The sequence below is a fragment of the Erigeron canadensis genome, chromosome 3, assembly GCF_010389155.1.
Source record: "Erigeron canadensis isolate Cc75 chromosome 3, C_canadensis_v1, whole genome shotgun sequence".
Lineage (NCBI taxonomy): Eukaryota > Viridiplantae > Streptophyta > Magnoliopsida > Asterales > Asteraceae > Erigeron > Erigeron canadensis.
In genome coordinates, this window is record NC_057763.1 from 37,601,555 (window position 1) to 37,619,984 (window position 18,430).

At 33.9% G+C, this 18,430-nt stretch overlaps 1 protein-coding gene and 1 long non-coding RNA gene across 2 annotated transcripts; both read right to left on the reverse strand.

The window, feature by feature from the left end:
* Positions 1-217: 217 nt before the first annotated feature.
* LOC122593323 lies at positions 218-8,207 on the reverse strand. Its single transcript, XM_043765718.1, has 17 exons — positions 8,105-8,207; positions 7,892-8,012; positions 7,701-7,801; positions 7,025-7,163; positions 6,800-6,935; positions 5,973-6,066; positions 5,363-5,503; positions 4,763-4,863; positions 4,557-4,670; positions 3,567-3,793; positions 3,384-3,442; positions 3,113-3,298; positions 2,612-2,735; positions 2,473-2,531; positions 2,119-2,264; positions 1,343-1,501; positions 218-811 (listed from the first exon to the last, which is right to left on the reverse strand). The coding sequence occupies exons 1-17, from the start codon at positions 8,121-8,123 to the stop codon at positions 509-511; spliced, it is 2,229 nt and encodes a 742-aa protein (XP_043621653.1). The 5' UTR covers positions 8,124-8,207; the 3' UTR covers positions 218-508.
* Positions 8,208-14,365: 6,158 nt separating this feature from the next.
* Positions 14,366-15,884, reverse strand: LOC122594130. The gene is made up of 3 exons (XR_006322932.1): positions 15,756-15,884; positions 15,224-15,370; positions 14,366-14,683 (listed from the first exon to the last, which is right to left on the reverse strand). It is a non-coding gene; the product is annotated as an uncharacterized LOC122594130 (long non-coding RNA).
* Between the last annotated feature and the right edge of the window lie 2,546 nt (positions 15,885-18,430).

The following is an 18,430-nucleotide window of genomic DNA, read 5'->3' on the forward strand; positions in this document are numbered from 1 at the left end:
AAGTGAACTTCTGTCATTTCCCCCAAACCTGGTAATCTGGTATCACATATTTAGCTCAGATTAAAATTCCATCAACCTAAGCATCTAAAACCACACACACAGATATACTACATATGGATACATGGCAAACATAAACACAATAAAAATGGCTTCAAGAAAGGCAAAAACACAATAAAAACAGTAACATGAAAAGGAAATGTAAGAATAACACACAGGATTTGCTTGGCTCAGTCCAGTCAAGCCAACAGCTTCTTATTGATTTCAATGTCGTCAGGTTTACTAAACCCATGTAAAAACTATCTAAGTGATCTCTCAAATCCATTTAGTTACATGACCATAACTTTAAATCAAAATTACCAGGCTACCAGCTTATCATTGCATGACCATGTGCAATCTTTGTCTATCTGTATTAGAATGAATAGACAAAACAAAGCCTACAAGCACGATACCAACTTATCGGATCTTCACAAGGAAGAAAAGAGTAATTATACAACTTAATCAAGAATATCTACTTAAGAGAAACATTAACCTCTACAGACGATTCTGTCAAAATTATATCTTTTGAGTTCTCTGCTTTTGGGTGGTCACGTGAATTAATTTTTAACCTTACGTGCAGTGGCCTTAGAAAGGTGAACTCTTCAGGGGCTATTTCGGATTTAGATATAATCTCAGCACACACATCTTTTTGGGAGTTATCTTTTCCACCCGAGTTTAATATCTCTGCCAATCTAGCTGCCTGTTGCTTCTTAGAATCATCGGTTTGATTTTGATGCCTTTTAATTCTCAGGTACAATGCTGCGTTGATAATAACCTGAAAAAATACTTCAGTTTTAACAAACAGATATTGCATTATTCTAATCAAAGAGAACCAAGACTACAAAAGATCGTGACTTTTATATCCCATATGTTCAACTATTTGTCGGATATCTAAAATACAACTTGTACAACGATATAAAATATATTCTGTTTGCAACGATGCTTAAAAAGTACATAGACAACTTCAAAAGGAATATTTGCAACACGAAACATTGCAATTTCTTGGTTCACATATAGTATTTCTTTGCCTCGCCAATGGATTCTTTTCCAGTAAATTAAACATTATGTGCCTGGTCAATATAGTCTTTCACACTATCGCTGCAAAATAATCATTTCTTTACTTTTCGGTCCTCTAAATCAAAAGTGCAGAAAGATTAACTAACTACACCTGCAAGTGGACTAAAAACTCATCCCTTTGACATAATATTTAGTATTGTCCTATAAACCGTTGGTTTTCTCTGATTTCAATTTATTTAGCTGAACGAGAAGTATACTTAAGCCATGTATTCAGTTGAACAAAGTGTACCTCACTTGTTCCGGGACTAGTATTGACAGCACAATTGATGCATATTTTTCCATCCTCCACTTTTGTGTCAGAAGTCTTATCCTCTTCAGCATTGAGTTCTTGTTGTGTTAAAGATGCAAGCTCATCCAACTCATCATACCATTGTTGGGCAACACCAACCTGCATGCATTTAGAGATAGATTAAGTTACCAAGACTTTGTGTCCCTGAGTGTGATCATTCTTTCAAGAATCAAGATACCCAAGCTGGGCAAATATTTACCACCTTCTCATCGTAAATTACTGGCAACACACTACAGCAGGCAAAATAAAAGGGTTAGGCACTGTAAATTAGTTTGAATAAAAGCATGTGGACCCAGGTTAGGACGTTGGGATGATCCACAAACAGTTTTGGTCTATTTTAAAAAATATAACAGATAAGTAAAAGGTTAGATATGATACAAAAAGTAACGTAACAACAATGACATAATCTGACTATTCAAATAAAACAAACTAGAAGGTTGCGATAACAATACTAGTTGGGCGACATTCTACAATTAGACCGACTTGACATGTTTCCCGTTTAGCTAGAATTATTAATTTGACATAAACATACCAAACTGTAACATTCATAAATAAAAATTCGCCACAACCATACACATGTTGTTTTTGAACAGGAGACATGCCAGTAGTTGTGAACAGGGTCCAAGTTGCCAATCATCGAATACACCTTTGGTAAAAGACTTGTGACGAAAAGGAAAGAATAGGACAAGAAGTTTTTAGGATGTCCAAGAAGTAACCTTTTCTGTTGATTCTGCTTTGTTCTCTGCTCCTAAAGTTTCGGTAGCAGTGCCTCTTGTCTGCCGCCATATACAACCTTCATCTAGGGGTTCCACAAGCTCAGTATCTTCAGCGATTTCTACTTTGATCTGTATATTTATCCTACCTGTTTCATTATGTCAACTTAGGGTTACCCAATTCTATTGCAATGAAAGATCAAGCTTTAGTAACAGACTGGAGCAATCATTCTGTAGAAAGTTAAATCCACTACTTCTAACCAACTTGCCTACTTTCTGATCTCTTTACTTCATAGGATACTTTAAGATCTAAATTACACCATTCATTATTTGGAAAGTCTATGTAGAGCCAATTACCAGGTAACAAGCTGAAATGTTGCATATGATCCACATGAACTCCCGAGACACCAAAACCACTGATATCAGCAAAAAGAATATATGAGAGCCTCAATTTATGGAAATGGGAAAACAAATGTCTTATAAATAGACTACTCACGCAGCATAAGCTGATTCCATAGGAGACACCAGCCAGTAAGGTAATCCAAGTATCCCAAACTTTGAGTACACGAACCTACTGATTGACCGAGATTTTTTGTTGTATTTCAGCACCACCTGACCATCTAAGAACTACAGTTTCTTAAAACTTATCAAAATGAAGCTCTTCAATAGAAAAAAAGAGAGATAAAATATTTGAAGTGTCTTCTAGAGGTGGCAGAATGGCCAGGTTGAATAACGGGTCACTAGGGTCCGGTCCTGGTTGTCCTGCCAGCACTTGCCCATTTATATAAAAAATTTGCAAGTAGTTAATGTGTTTATATGATTAGGGAACTATAATACTGAATGAATACACGTTGAGCGAATCTCGACCTGTTTCATTTTGTGTTCAGTTTTTTATTTTACCTATTTCACCTGTTGCAGATAAATCGACCTATACTCTAAGAAAGGTGGTCAATATTGCTACCTCTAGCATATGACAGTCATTTGCTAAATACTTTACCCGAGTCACAAACTATTATATTGTCCTGAAAAGTGGCCACTGAAGAGACCAGACCAGCATTTGGAATTCCTTCTACTGAAAAATTAGTGGAGATATGTTGTGGCAGACAACTTGAATCCATCTCCTTCAAACCGGATAATTTCTCCAGGATCAACGGGCCACATCTGTCCACTATCTTTGCAGAACCTTCACAATGAAAACAAAGGGTCGCAACCAGAACTAATATTAACTGGAAAAGATCAAACTAACATCAAGACAAGAAAAAGCTAACCGTTGACAACTTCTTTGATAACACCAGATGACAAGTCCATAATCCATAAAGTTTCAAAACTGCATGAATATATAATAAAGTGGTAGTTGAAAGATCATGTTAAGTGGAAAATAACATATGGAACTAGTCACGTCATTAAGATTTAGACGCAGGTATAGCTGCAGGAAGTAACATGTTGATTACCTGCGATTGATGACAAAAAGGTCACTATCCAAAGATTTGAGAAGATGCCATGGGTAAAAAGATATTTTAGAATCAACTTCTTCAGAGTTTGAAGGATCAGGTCCAGTACTCCAAATTTTATTAATAATTCGGCTCCATGTACTACCTTCAGTCTTATGATGATTGGGTTTAGGGTATAATGTCTCCAAGGTCCTGCTCTCCATGTCAGCTCTCCTTATAGCATGATTCTTTCATGATATGAAAGGCGGAACGCCACAGATAAAGTAAAAACAATAAGACAGCATCTCCGATATATATCATTGTTATGATTTATTTGTCAAAATCTATTTCAAGCTAACATTGCCAAGAAAAAGAATAGAAAATAGCTTTCATACCACATGAAGCATAGGCAGACCGACAAGAAAGACAAGATATTATGGATATCCTAACATGGAACTTTCTAGTGTAAAAACAGAACTAAATGTACTATTGTTGTTTGCCTCCAGAAACATATTTGGTATGGGATGCGTACCCCAGCAAACGATCGGGGATACGCCATTGACAAGAAGTAGGTGGCAATTTCAATTTTCAACCCATTTACCCAGAAATGAGTTTACTTGGGTTACACTTAATCTCTAACAGGTAGTCAGATGGGTTAAGTACTTAAGTTACAAAACATACACGAAAGAAAAACATGTAAAATTCGCGGAACGTGTTGAAAGTCATCTGAAGTGCCATCTATTACATATAACATTCAAAATTGCTTTTAAAAATAAATTTGGATTATTGCTCAACAGTAATCTGGAGTGTATTCAAGTAGTAACATTATAAAGGATAAAAAGAGCATATGCAGGTCAGCCCAACCTGTTTTCACCATCAGTATATATTACATGTTCCCGCCCACCTACTCACCACTAACAAAAAGGTTATCCCAGAAGATGTAATAAGGCAACAAAATACTCCTTAAAATCCCATTTTATGCAAAGATGAGATTAAGTTGCAGGCACATACCTCCGAGTCAACAATATACAAGCAATCCTCGTCATCGTCATATAACAAAGCAGCAGGGCGCATTATCTTAGAAGATTCAAATTCTCCATCCTCAAATCCCGGAGAAGATCCAATCTGAAAAGAAAACGTATTATAACAAAAGTGAAAAGCCTTTAACATTCCATGTCAGGTTGCCATGTGAGACACAAAAGGAATTCCTTACATACACAATCTAAGATCTTCCCATCGCCATCAAACACAATTACACGGTGGTGATTTGTGTCAGAGAGGAACAAGCACTCATTGGCTTCATCAACCTCAACGCACCCTGCAAATTGTATAACTATGACATAAGCTAGTAATCAACCTCCCTTTAACATTTATCGTAAATCCAATAAGTATCATATTTTAGTGATTTGTGTTAAAACTGGTATTGTACACACGAAATTGTTATTCAAGTCAACTGTCGTAAAACATGATTGCAGCCGGGGAGATGAGTTAAGGTAAAAACGTCATATATGGCTGCGACCAGGGAGACCCGAGGCACTTTTTTTTGAGATAAAAGACAAATTACATCTACCACTCATTATTAACTGGCTCAAGACTCAAAACTACCACCTCTAATCATACATGCAATGGCCACCATCCCACAGGAAATCTAAAGATAATACGTAAGCAGCCTACATCAACCAAATCTTCAGAAAACTATGAATTGTTGCATAGAAATCCCATATGGTTATAGTATAAATTAACAAGGTTTCACCTTGTTGAACAGCCTGTTATTCACTAGAGCCCCATAAACAATGAAGATATGATTTTTACTGTACCTGGGAAATAAAGAAGTAAATTCTGCAACGGAGAACAGAGATATGGTTCCTTATAAGAATCAAGTGGCTTTACCCAAGTGCCTCGCAGCTTATGCAACAATCCTGGTTTTTCTTCGTGCTGCACAACTAAATCCTTAATGGCTGAAAGTGTGGCACCACAAAAAAGTAAATGAATCAGAAACAAGATAAAATGATCCACCAGATATTAATCCATTGATGTTAAATTTTCCGAATTGCAACTTCTTTATTCATAACATTTTGTTTTGATTTTAGTTTTCTAAACTTAACAAGTATTCATTTTAGAATTCAACTTCACAAAGCAGCCAAATATGTAAAATAAATTCCACATTTTTGCCATGTAGTACTCAGCCAATAAACGATAGATCACAATAATAAACAATCATAAAGATAAAACGGGGACAGTTGCACTAAATTTGGCACTGTATCATGTATATGGTATCCATGGGTGATCATATACCTCCAAATTCATGTGCATTTGGGTGTGTATACACTTAGAAATGCAAAACCTTGATGTGATATCATCCAAATATGTACAAGTAAAAGAGAAATTAATGACAACGAATATGGAAGGGCAAAGAATCAGACTTACCTGTCTCAAGAACTTCAAAATCCACATCCTTGTCTTGCAAGAGTAGAGGACCATCCATGCCTTTGAATATCATGTATCCCACTCTATCTAACATCTACAAACGACTAGCATGGATGTAAGCAAAAACAACTTTTGTAAACACTAATCAGATCCTGTAGAGATGAAAACTTTTCACTCTTTTGTCAAAATGGGTCAGTGTGGGTGGTTTTTACTTGATAATGAGTCAATTGGCAAGTGTACAAGGTTGGCTAATAACAAAAAGGGTCCAACAGTTTAAAGACCGCCAAAAATATATTAAAGTGTTGACAACATCCTTAAGTATTTCATAAAAATATTGAATCATTATTTTAAGACTAGTTTGGTAATCATTTTAATATATTAATTATGAATGACATTAAAGAATAAACGGAAAAAATGGTCAGTGAGTCACACCCAGTCAGAATTGTTTTAACCTGCCCAAATTTTTTACCCATTTTGTCCTGTTACCCACACCGCCTACTATACCAGTTAAAAAGTGGAGTTTCATGGGAGAAAGTATCAAGGATCATTAATAATTATGACATTTCATCTCAATACAAAATGCGGTAAATAAATGTTAATAAAAAGATAATGAGAGATTAAGACATGATATATGTTTCATCGAAGAAAGTATGAAGGATCATTAATAATAATGACATTACATTTTCGATACAAATTGGAGTAAATAAATGTTAAAACAAGATAATGAGAGATGAAGACATGATATATTCATACTACAGTTAAAAGACCATAGCCAGGCATATTTAATCTGATAACAACGAAGATTCATATGACAACTTAAACACTACCTCAGAAAAAGAAGTGGTAGACACAAGAATAGGAAATGTGATGTATTCGCTCATGATTATTTTTGCTAAACGAGAATGAACATCACTGCTAGCCGCTTTGCAAAGCTGAACTCCAATAACGTTGAGTGAAGGATACCTGAATTGATAATTATATACACCCATAACTAGTTTTGAAAGTTTATGAGATTGAAATAAAGAGATTGATAATAATTCCATACTTTCTACCTTTGCTGAAGCAACTTTACTTTTTCAAACATGATTGTACGGTCCTCAGTGAATGCACCGGTAACAACTAAGAAGACACCATCACTCCCATTTAAATCCTTTGTAACGGCACTTCTATTCAACCACCAATGAGAGGGGCCTATACATTGATGCCAAATTATTTAACAGGTGCCAATTAAAGGCAGAAGGTATTTTCTTTACATTAATATAATGTAAACAATATAATTGAAGGTAGATTCATAGATGAATATTCAAAAAATCAAGAATCCTGCAAATCACATCTGCACTTGTGTCTTTTCAAAGTGCATAGCGAATAATGATATGGCCAACTTTCAAAAGATAAATAATTTATTCTAAGAAGTATATCTCTCTATTCTCTAGTAGTGCTACATAATACAAATGTTACATCAAACATAAAAGCCTTTTGCAACCAACGATACTATTTTAAGCTTTCTATGAGTTAGCTGTATTATGAATCATAAGGTCTGGATTATGCTATGCACATGTTGATATATTTATCACGGTTTTATCATGTTTGATTTTTGCAAAGTTTTCATTATCACATCAAAAGATCTCAAAACAAATAACAACGCATACTGCGGATTATTACAAAAGAAAATCAAGTGCACATCTACAGTATCGATATACAAAAACAAGCAAAGCCGAAGCCTTGTACCTTCAAGCTCATTAAGACTGGATCTTATGAAGGTCGAAAACGAATCGACCTCTGAAATAGTCTGTGGTGTTGGTTTAGATGAGCCGGGTACCGTTGAAAACCTGAAAGAAACTGTCACTGGATATTTAGGAAAGTACACAATTTATTACAACACAAACTCAAAACATCAACAGAAAACAAAACAGCATTACCTATTAGTATGTTTTTGGCATATAAAATCAAGATAATTGATTTTTCGGCATGAATGCATAGCAACTGGGTTGAAAATCCATCTGGGTTTCTGATACTTTCTTAAAATGTTATAACATTTACCTGAAGAAATAACATCATTACAAATATAATATCATAAATTAGTAAGAGTGAATTAAGTTATACATGACAAGATTAAGATTATAAAACATTACCTGCTGCTCTTATAACCATGATTTATTTCCCTAAATTTATAACAATGTTTATAGCAATCTGTTTCTGTGAAAATGTTTCATTAAACCCATAAACCCTAAAAATGAAAAGGGGCTGAAAAGTAATAACTGTGAGAAAAATGGCCAAATTTCAAATTTACCCTTTATTTCTCAGTTCTCACATGTAAAATTCTTTTTCAGGGAAAAAATAAAAGTATACGTAAATACGAGATATCCACATATATTTATGAGAAAATACGAGCATGGTACTCGCGCAATGTGACGGTGAACTGATGATGACAGTGGTGTGATAGCGGCAACAGATGGTGGTGACGGCATCAATTGGTGTAGGTAAATGTATTTGATTTAAAAAGAGTTTGAATAAAGATATTATATAATAGAATGAACTAATGGTGTGGTTTAATATTAAGGGTTGATGGTAATTTAATTCATTAAGGGTATTTTGGTCATTTCGCATGTCTCATTTTTTATAAACTTTCAATATTGGGGTTATAATTTTTATATACGAGTAGTAGATTTAGAAGATATAGAAGTATAGCTATTAATTTACCCAACTTTGTTTGAATTTTCACAAAATACCCAACAAAATCGCAATAATATACAAAAATCGCATAGAGATTCTCGCAATGAGATTGTGTAAAAATCGCAATGAGATTCTTAAGTTTTTAATGAGATTTATAAGTTCTTTATGAGATTTGTAAGTTATTTATGCGATTTTCAAGTTATTTATGAGATTATAAGTTTTTTATGAAATTTTATAAGATATTTATGCGATCTATATGTTCTTTATGCGATTTATATATTCTTTATGCGATTTATAGGTTATTTATGGTCATCACAATGTACAACAATATCACAAGTAGCCAAGAAAAAAAAAACCTTAAATCTTATTAAAAAAAACCTTATTTTCACTGGTAGCTAGCTATAACTTTTTATCAAAGTTGTTAACGAAAGCTTTTACTAGTTAATAACGTTTGGCACATACGATAGCGGTAGATATTAACTTAGAAGTATAAAATGACAAAAAAGAAAAAATAAACAAAAAAGTATAACAAATATCACCATAAATTAATACTAACAAGTGAAAGTATCTAAACTCAATGAAGTACATACATACACTATCATTCAAGAATTTTAAAACAAAATTGCAACCCTTTTTTAACACTTTATTTATGTTCTTGCTATGCTGTATCAATATTCATATATATGACAGATCTCATAATATCTTATTATGTGATTGAACCCATATATTCAATAACATCATATACGACTACGTACGTACTAAAAAATATATTTCGAATGGTATTAAGCCGATTAAAACTAATAATCTTCTATAGTACTACTAGTTGCAATATCATCTTGACTAGTTGCAATGAAAAAAACAATAATCCGACAAATCTTCCTCACTATACATATACTCTCATTTTCCATATGAAACCATCTACTTCGCTTACTCCTCACAACATTAATTAATGTCCAATTTACTCGAATTAACTTCGAAAACCAAGTTTCGACCATTGTGGTCTTGCACAAGAACTCAAAAATCGGGCAATATTGCTATCACTTTAAGCCCTTTTTCTGTAAAAGGTTTCAAGATTTGTCGACCCGTACTTGTGTACGTATCAAAAAGAAGAAAAAACCCATAAATATCGTCATGTTTAAGCTTGCTTGTTCTTTGGTTAATATTCATGCATGAGGGTGTCGAAACAGCTACATGAGCATTTTAAAGAAAAGAATATAATCAAGATATAAATTAAAGGGCTTGTTAACAAAATCGAGAGGTAGACAAAGAAGACAGAAGGATGGATAGTTAGCGAGTTGTGTGTATTGATTCAATACTATCGAACTATTGATGGAGGACGTTATCCATGAGATTTAGGGTGTTTTTGTAAATTTAGACATGAAAAGCTCCAGCCTCCTGTTGAAATAGCGTTTTGTTTCTAGAGTTTTTAGTATCAAACTTAAAACTAAAGCTAGTGGTTACCAAACAAAGTTTTTAATACAAATTTTTAATCCAGATTAAAAGTTAAAAGCTTTGAAATTTTTTTAAAAAGCTTGTGCCAAATGTAAAAGCTAAGAAGACATCCGCATGCAACTCAATAAAATAAAGACATGTGGCTAAATCGATTTATATATTTATTTATATTATTAAATAAAACATCAAAATCAAAATAAATATGACCTTGAATTCATAAACAAACTAGTACTAATTAGACAACGTAGGACACGTATCATTCCAATCGATCCCACAAGCACGCACGACTTCACCAATGTCAAAAAAATTGCGTTGATATTGACAAATACACATTCTATGCTCTTTAAATTCTTCGCAACACTTTAGAGTCGGTCGATACCTGTGATCGCTAACTGCCGGAAAACAATGTTGAATATCACCTATGTCGCATTTTAGTTCTTGTGGATAAACTTTACCCATTAAGATCATCATCATCACAATAACCAAAAGATCAAACAACTTCATTGTATATATATGTTACGCAAGATATCAATAGACAAAATAGTGTGATGATGATGGGTGTAAAAAGAAATTTTTCCCGGCCTATTTATAGATGCAAGAACATTAAATGGAATTTAATAATTAAATGCAAATTAAGCAATGACAACCGAAATGAGAGGCTAAAAATATGTTCCATACTTATCTATACTCCCTTAATAAGCAAACTACCCCACCCCTCTTTTAACACCTCTACCTTTAAAATGTCTTTTATGCCCTCCTAATTTACACTACCTTATTTTTTCTCCATCACGCTCATTACACACACATACGTTCATCCGATTTTCGATTTTAGCTCCCTCCCCCCTTCTCTGATTTTCTCCCCCCATAAACACCATCCACCACCGCCCCAAAAACCACCATCAAACCACCATCCACCGCCGCCGGCTTATTATTTTTTCTTTTTCATCGCCGCTGCCCCACAAACCACCATCAAACCACCGGCGTTTTTTTCTTATTCCCCGCTGCATCGCGCGGGTACAACGCTAGTATATCAAATATACGTTTATTTTTGAAGAAATTATCAAAAGGAAACTGTGCTAATTAATAATGGGTAACCTTTTTTCATCAGTTAATTAACACATTTTGCAATTCATTACAATTATTTACTCGCTTAATAATTAACTACTTTTGAAATATGTAGTTATTTGACTTTACTGGAATATGGACTCAATTTTGTTATTGTGATCTATGTAGAAATTAGAAAATATTAATCCCAGAAGACAAAAAGGATCCAACTTTACATATTCAACGAAACATACAAATCAAAACTAACCAACAAAAAAACATAAAAATTGCACAAATCAGGAAAAGAAAAAAAAAAGAAGTGAGAAATTAAGACACCATATTTGAATAGATTTGTAATTTCCATATTCATGACATATATGACCATGGTATCCGCGTAATGCGGCATTGGTGGTGGAGAAGGCAGTCTAATAGTATCGGTGATGGTATTATTGGTGGTAATGACGTGTGGGTTGATGTAATTGTGATAGTGAAAGTTTTTAAAAAATAAAAGCTAAAGTGTTAGTTATTAAATAAAGGTTTAGAGTGTAAATTAATTCGGACAAATTTGATATTTTATAAAAGCTCTTTCCATAGTGAGTGTGTATTAAGGGTAATTTAATAATTCCGTATGTAATCATTGTGTAATTATTTTTCAAAAATGAAAGGTGTAATAATTTTTATAAAGAAGTACGAACATTGTACCCGCGCAATGCGGAGGCGGTGGTGGAGAAGGCGGTCTAGTGGTATCGGTGATGGTGGTGTTGGTGGTGGCGGCGGTATCAAGTGGTGTATGTTGATATAATTGTGATAGTGAAAATTTTTAAAAAATAAAAGCTTAAAGTATTAATTATTAAAATAAAGGTTTAGAGTGTAAATTAATTCATTAAGGACAAATTTGGTATTTTATTTAACACTCTTTCTATAGTGAGTGTTTATTAAGGGTAATTTAGTAATTTTGTATATAACTTTTGTATAACTATTTCTAAAAATGGGGGTGTGATAATTTTTATAAAGGAGTATAGATATAGATATATATGTCTTATATATGAATGTGTTATATTAGATTTAACAATATTGGTGAAAATATTTTACATAATAACTTGATGATCTAGAACTTTTTAGTAGAGAAAAAAACAACAACGTACGTTATGATTGATCTTTGATTGGTGTTAAAAAGATGAATGCATATTGTCAATTTGTCAGATTGGGTTGACTGGTCGAGTGTATTTGAGCCGGAGAGGCCGAGCCCATCATTTTTTTTGTCAATCTACCCCACCAGTCCACCACCACGCACCACCAATCCATCCTTTATATGTACAGGCCGTGAGATGGATAAATAGATTGAGATTTGTCAGCTATGAAAGTTAAATAAAGGCATATACTTTTAACGTTTTATACTTTACAGTTGAGTTATAATATGTATGATCAATTTAAGGATACAGAATTGAGTTATAATATGTATGAGATACTCGTACTCTTTCAGCGAAAACCTTCGCCTAGTACCAGTACAAAGATCCACTCAAAAGTCAAACCACTAATCAACACTAAACAATCAATAACAAAAGTAGAGAAAACAAGCGTTAGTTCCATGACTCGACTAACTTTGCTTTCACTCGTGTCGACACTAGCAACCCTGGTGGAACAAGAATATTCAAAAACTCAAAGCACTCGAACCTGCTAGCTCTATTTTCTTCAATACGAATACCATATCCAAGTTCTCATGACAAACCCGTGACAAGAATCCAACAGAAATCCAATCCAAAACCTCCGTACATACCCGGTCGAACAAAGGCTTAACCCTAATCAACCTAATACCTTGTTTCAATAGACCGACTTCAAACAACGGTACTTTCTTCTTTTCTTTTCTAATCAATAAGGTAATATCACGGCAACAAACTTAGTAACAACCACCCGCAAAAACACACCCTAATCGTGAATCTGAATAGCCCAAGATACAAATCAAATAATAAACTGAACAAAGATCATACCTTAACCTCTGACCAATGACGAACAAGAATGTCTCGGTGGTAAGCAAGAACAGTAGCCAATACCTCTCAAACAAGAAAACTAAAACACTGCCTTTATCTTTCTTTCAATAATTTCCTAAAACCCTAATCGCAAACAGTGACCAAAAAAGCAATCAAAAAATTCAACTGAACAGAACTTTGAACAGATTTCAGATCTAATGCGAACAAAAGTTGCAGAGGTGGCGGTGGTGGCGGGAATAGGTGTAACAGTGGCACACACAGCCACAAAACCAAACCCAGGAAATCTGATCGAGCAGAATAAAACACAGCAGTTCCAGCAGCATACTACAACCAACAGCAGCAGCAAAATGCTGCATACAGCAGCACAACAGCAGAACAGCAGCAAATCAGCAGCAGAAATCAGCAAACAAAGAGCAAACGGAACCCTTAATCGCGAGGCTAAGAGGAACAGATCCGAACAGCAGCTAAAATAGCGAACAAAGGATAGATACAGCCCCTTAATCGACAAAGACATCAACGAATCGAACCAACCTAGGCTCTGACGCCACTTGTTAGGAACAGCCTTAGCACAGCTGAAGCAATTAAACAAAAAGGTAAAACAAGAAAATAGAAAAATAACACACGAGATTTAACGTGGTTCCGCAATGGGGGGCCTAATCCACCGGCTGCAACTAGGTTATTTTATTAAGCTTTAAACCATTAGATTATAATTACATAAGAGGGATATATAGATGACAGATTAGGGTTAATAATTTGGTGAACAACTTGGGCTTAAACGGGCCTACTAATCATCCAATAAACAAGCCCATATAGTTAGGACTTCAAACCCAACACACCTTGCGCTTGAGCACGCCTAAGGCGCAATTTTCAGAAACATAATGCTAGGAAATAATGAATATCATGGTAGAAATTTATTTATATACTGGCCCAAAATATGATATGGAACATGGTACAAAGTCATAATTTTTTTTTCCAATATAAGTCTCCTCATGGGCACTATAATCTACATAAAGAGAATAGCAAAATACCAATCAATTTTTGAACCATTTCACAATGTCTAATCCATGTTAAAAAAAACTTGCATAACTCATAAATCCTATTAACAAGTTAACAAAAACTGTTCGAATTAACCGAACTTCAATAGCAAGGGCAAAATGGCCTCACACGTATCATATCAGACTTTTGTATATGGGCATTAGTGTACAGCTAGCTGAATATATTAACTGTCAAGCTCAATAATTTATTTAATCTTGGGATTTCACTTCAACAAACTATAACACTAACTATACAAAACGCAGAGCATATCTTTTTAGCTCTCTTATCTATTGTTTTCACCCTTGCAGTTGGAACTATGTCCAATGTATAGCATTCTCATAAGATTTTGTTGAAGACTCGAATTCTAACATAATTAATGTTCTTATTTAGCAAAGAAAATGAGCAAGTGGCAAAATCCCAAATTGTAACATTGTTGGTAACAATGCAAAAAATATGTGTGTAGTTCTTGGACCAGTAAATGAAGATGAGGCAAATATACATTTTTATGTTTCTCTTCAACTGCAGCCAATGCACACAAGAAAATGAAAAATATAATATATTAATGCCGCCAATGCACACAAGAGAATGAAAAATATAATACATTAATACAAGATGTAGTCATCACGTATACCAGGTTATATAGTCAGATGATCAGAAAAAAACCCAAACTTTATTTTGGTTTTAACTTAAGGAGGTTGTATATATGCATTAGAAGATGCAGTTTGGATTACTTTTAACTTGTTTGAGACTTACACAACCTAAATAGAACCATTCAAAATTATATAGGTCAAAACTACCATTTCTAATTGTACATAGAACGGCCACCGCACCGGCAATAAATGAAATATTTACATCTGACCTGCTTTCATTTTTGTTTGAAAGACAATCTATCTTACTCCTAGGATGCAACCTTAAGACTTCCGCAAAACCCCCAATAAGGAAAGAACCGTGACACTAAAACCCTATGGTATACATTTAACAAGGTTTGCCTTTTATGAAACGCCGAAATTATCACTTAATGGCAGGGAAAAAAAAAGATGGGTACTTTCACTACTGTACCTGAGATAGAAAGATGTAATTTCGGCAGCTCAGAATATAGATTTGGTTCCTTGTAATGATCAGGTGACTTTACCCATGTGCAGTGGCTCTCCGATTACGCCAACAATTCTGGTTTTTCTTCATGCTTCACAATTAAATCCTTGATGACTGCACCACAAAAAAGTAAATGAGTCAAAGTTCCGAAATTGCATTTTTCTTTCTTCCTAATATTTTGCTCTGAATCCAGTTTTCTATTTATAACAAGACATAAATTTAAAACCCAGACTTAAAAAAGCAGCAAAATACGTTAACATTGAGAAAAAAAAACCTTATATTATTGAACAAGTCATTATTCACAACCAAGTTAGTACTCCTGTTGTTGGACCAGCATTAAAAAAAAAAACAATCATAAAGATACCTCCAAATTGTGTTGCATTTGGGTTTACATAGCACTATATATACGACACAGGATATCACCCGAATATATACATACATATATATATAAATATATGTATATATAAACACAAACTAACGAAAGAGTGGGCTTAATTACTGGTCGTGATTATGAAAGAGGCAGGCAGTGAATCAGTGATGTTGAAGCATATCGAGAGAAGAGATCCGGTATCATTCCGCGGCCCACCAAACCACCACCACCACCAAACCACCATTGTTAACCAACAAATCAATCAAAATCAAAACTTTTGTTAGAGTTAAAAAAAATGCAAATATATATAGGGAAAAGCAATGTTTTAAATACCGGCCGGTATTACCGGTACCAGAGATCACGCCGGTATTTTAAGTCCGGTATTTTCACTATTCAATACTGGCCGGTATTTCCGATATTTTCCGGTATTACCATACCGGTATTTCCGGTATTTTCAAAAAATAAATTTTGATTTTTTAAAAAAATTATTTTTATGATACTTTAATTTTATTTTTGTTATTTGTGAACTTTAAAACTTATATTTTGTTATGAAATACATATTTGGTATTATTTTTGAGTAAATTATAATTGCATTTTGACTATTTTTATTAAATTGTAACAAGTTTTGTAGGATTTTTACACAAAAAATATAATAAATTAAAAATAGTCGTACCGGCCGATATTACCGATAATACCGGTAATACCGAAAAAATTTTCCACGCAGGTATAACTAAAATACCGGTTTTTAAAACATTGGGGAAAAAGGAAAGCGTGGGACGACACCACCCAACTTAAATACCCCTATTTTTTATTCATTAATTCAAACATCTATACCTAATATTCCTATAATACCCTTAAATATCAACCAATCATTTTCTTTCTCTCTCCTCAAATCTCAACCAATCATTTTCATTCTTTCTCCTCCATAAATCATTTTAATCCTCTAATTCTTTCAAAATCTTTTATCTCGAAAACCGTACATCGATAAATTATAAAAATTATATAGGTGTTCTTAAAATTTCATGCTCTTTCATTAGAGATGTCATTCGATATACTTTCGACGGATTTTTAAATCCGGGGGCGGAGCCCGTACGGGTAAGGCATTTGACTATCACACTCTATGACTTGACCTATCACCCCCACCATCTCACCGCCGCAACGCGCGGACACTATCTCTCGTAACTATATAATGCATAAATAATGGGCCTCATGATTTTTATGGATTAAAAAAATTAACATGTGTGAAGGATTTCACCCAAGTTAGGTGCCTAACAGCACCACCTTCACTTCCCCATATATATAGTATGGGTGGTAGTGTACAAGCTTTTAAGCAGAAAATACAAGTTCCCCATATATATAGTATGGGTGGTAGTGTACAAGCTTTTAAGCAGAAAATACAAGTTGTGAAAGAGACTGTGAATATAATCATCATTGTAATCTCATTAAAGGCGAGGGCAATGAACAGTGTCACGTGCCACGTGGCGCCGTTCTGTTGGTCCACCTGTACCTCACGTTTTTCCCCAGATTTTGCCATATTGGATTCCGTTAAGGTTATTTTTCGTTCCGTTTTTCTTGGTTTCCTACATAGTTTTTTTTGCTTTTGTGTTTTCTTTCTATTGGTCCACCTATACCCCGCGTTTTTTCGGATTTTGCCATATCGGATCCCGTTAAGGTTATTTTTCTTTCGGTTTTTGTTGGTTTATTACATAGTTTTTTTGCTTTTGTATTTTCTTTCTATTGGTTCATCGTATACCCCACATCACTATTTAGATTTTGCCATTTTGGATCCCGTTTGGGGTTTTTTCTTGGTGTTCATCATAGTTTTTTGGCTTTTGTGTTATGAATTAATATATTGGAAACTTTTACTCAATATTTTTTTTCCCTTTGTTATTTATATTTTCGTTAAAGTTATTTATCTTTCGGTTTTTCTTGGTCTTTTGATATCTTTTTTTTTTCCTTATATGATCTCTTTTATTGGTTCATCATATACCCCGCATCACTATTTAGATTCTGACATTACGGATCCCATTTGGAGTTTTTTCTTTCAGTTTTATTTTTGCATGGTTATCAATAATAATCATGCTTATTAAAACTTGACATGTGGCATCGGTTATAAAGTGACACATCATATGTCTCTTATAGTATGGATTTTGCCACATTGCATCTTTTTCGGATTTGTCACGTCTTTTTTTTATATATTTTTTTAGTTTTGTTTTTTCTTTTCGGATTTTTTTATTACGGGTTACTTCTTATGTTTTTTTCAGGCTTTTTATTTGTCATTCAACCTTATTGTGATACACCCCGTACCACTACTTGCATTTTGCTATATCGCATCCGCTTAAATTCTGAATTAATATATTGATATTTTTGTCATATCACATCCCGTTCGGGTTTCTAATATGGGTTACGTTTTGGTTTCTTGCATACTTTTAAACAAACATATTAATGACAAAATTATTTCTAATTAAGCGGTCAAAAATTCATAACATATATACTAAAATAACGAACCGTTTCAACAAAGGAATTGAGACCCCGCAACGCGGGGTCCAAAATTTTTTAGTTATAATTATAACCTATATAAAGTAATTTCGCGTGAACAGTGAACCAAGTTGGCTGGCTGCTTGCTTAGCAGCCTGCCTGCTTGCTTATTTTTTTATTTTCTTTTTAATTTTAATGTTTAAGTTAACGTGTTGTGTGGTTGTTAGCCTAACTTTTGGGTTTTATATTTTTCGTTTTATTTAGCGTAATAATATTTTAGTCATTTACATTTTAACCAATGTTTAAGTTAACGTGTTGTGTAGTTG

Excerpts from the sequence above, each read along its gene's own strand:
- LOC122593323 (XM_043765718.1), bottom strand. Across the intron at positions 7,164-7,700 it reads CAGTCTTAATGAGCTTGAAG|GCCCCTCTCATTGGTGGTTG; the intron begins GTACAAGGCTTC and ends ATCAATGTATAG. Across the intron at positions 4,864-5,362 it reads TTTACTTCTTTATTTCCCAG|GGTGCGTTGAGGTTGATGAA; the intron begins GTACAGTAAAAA and ends TACAATTTGCAG.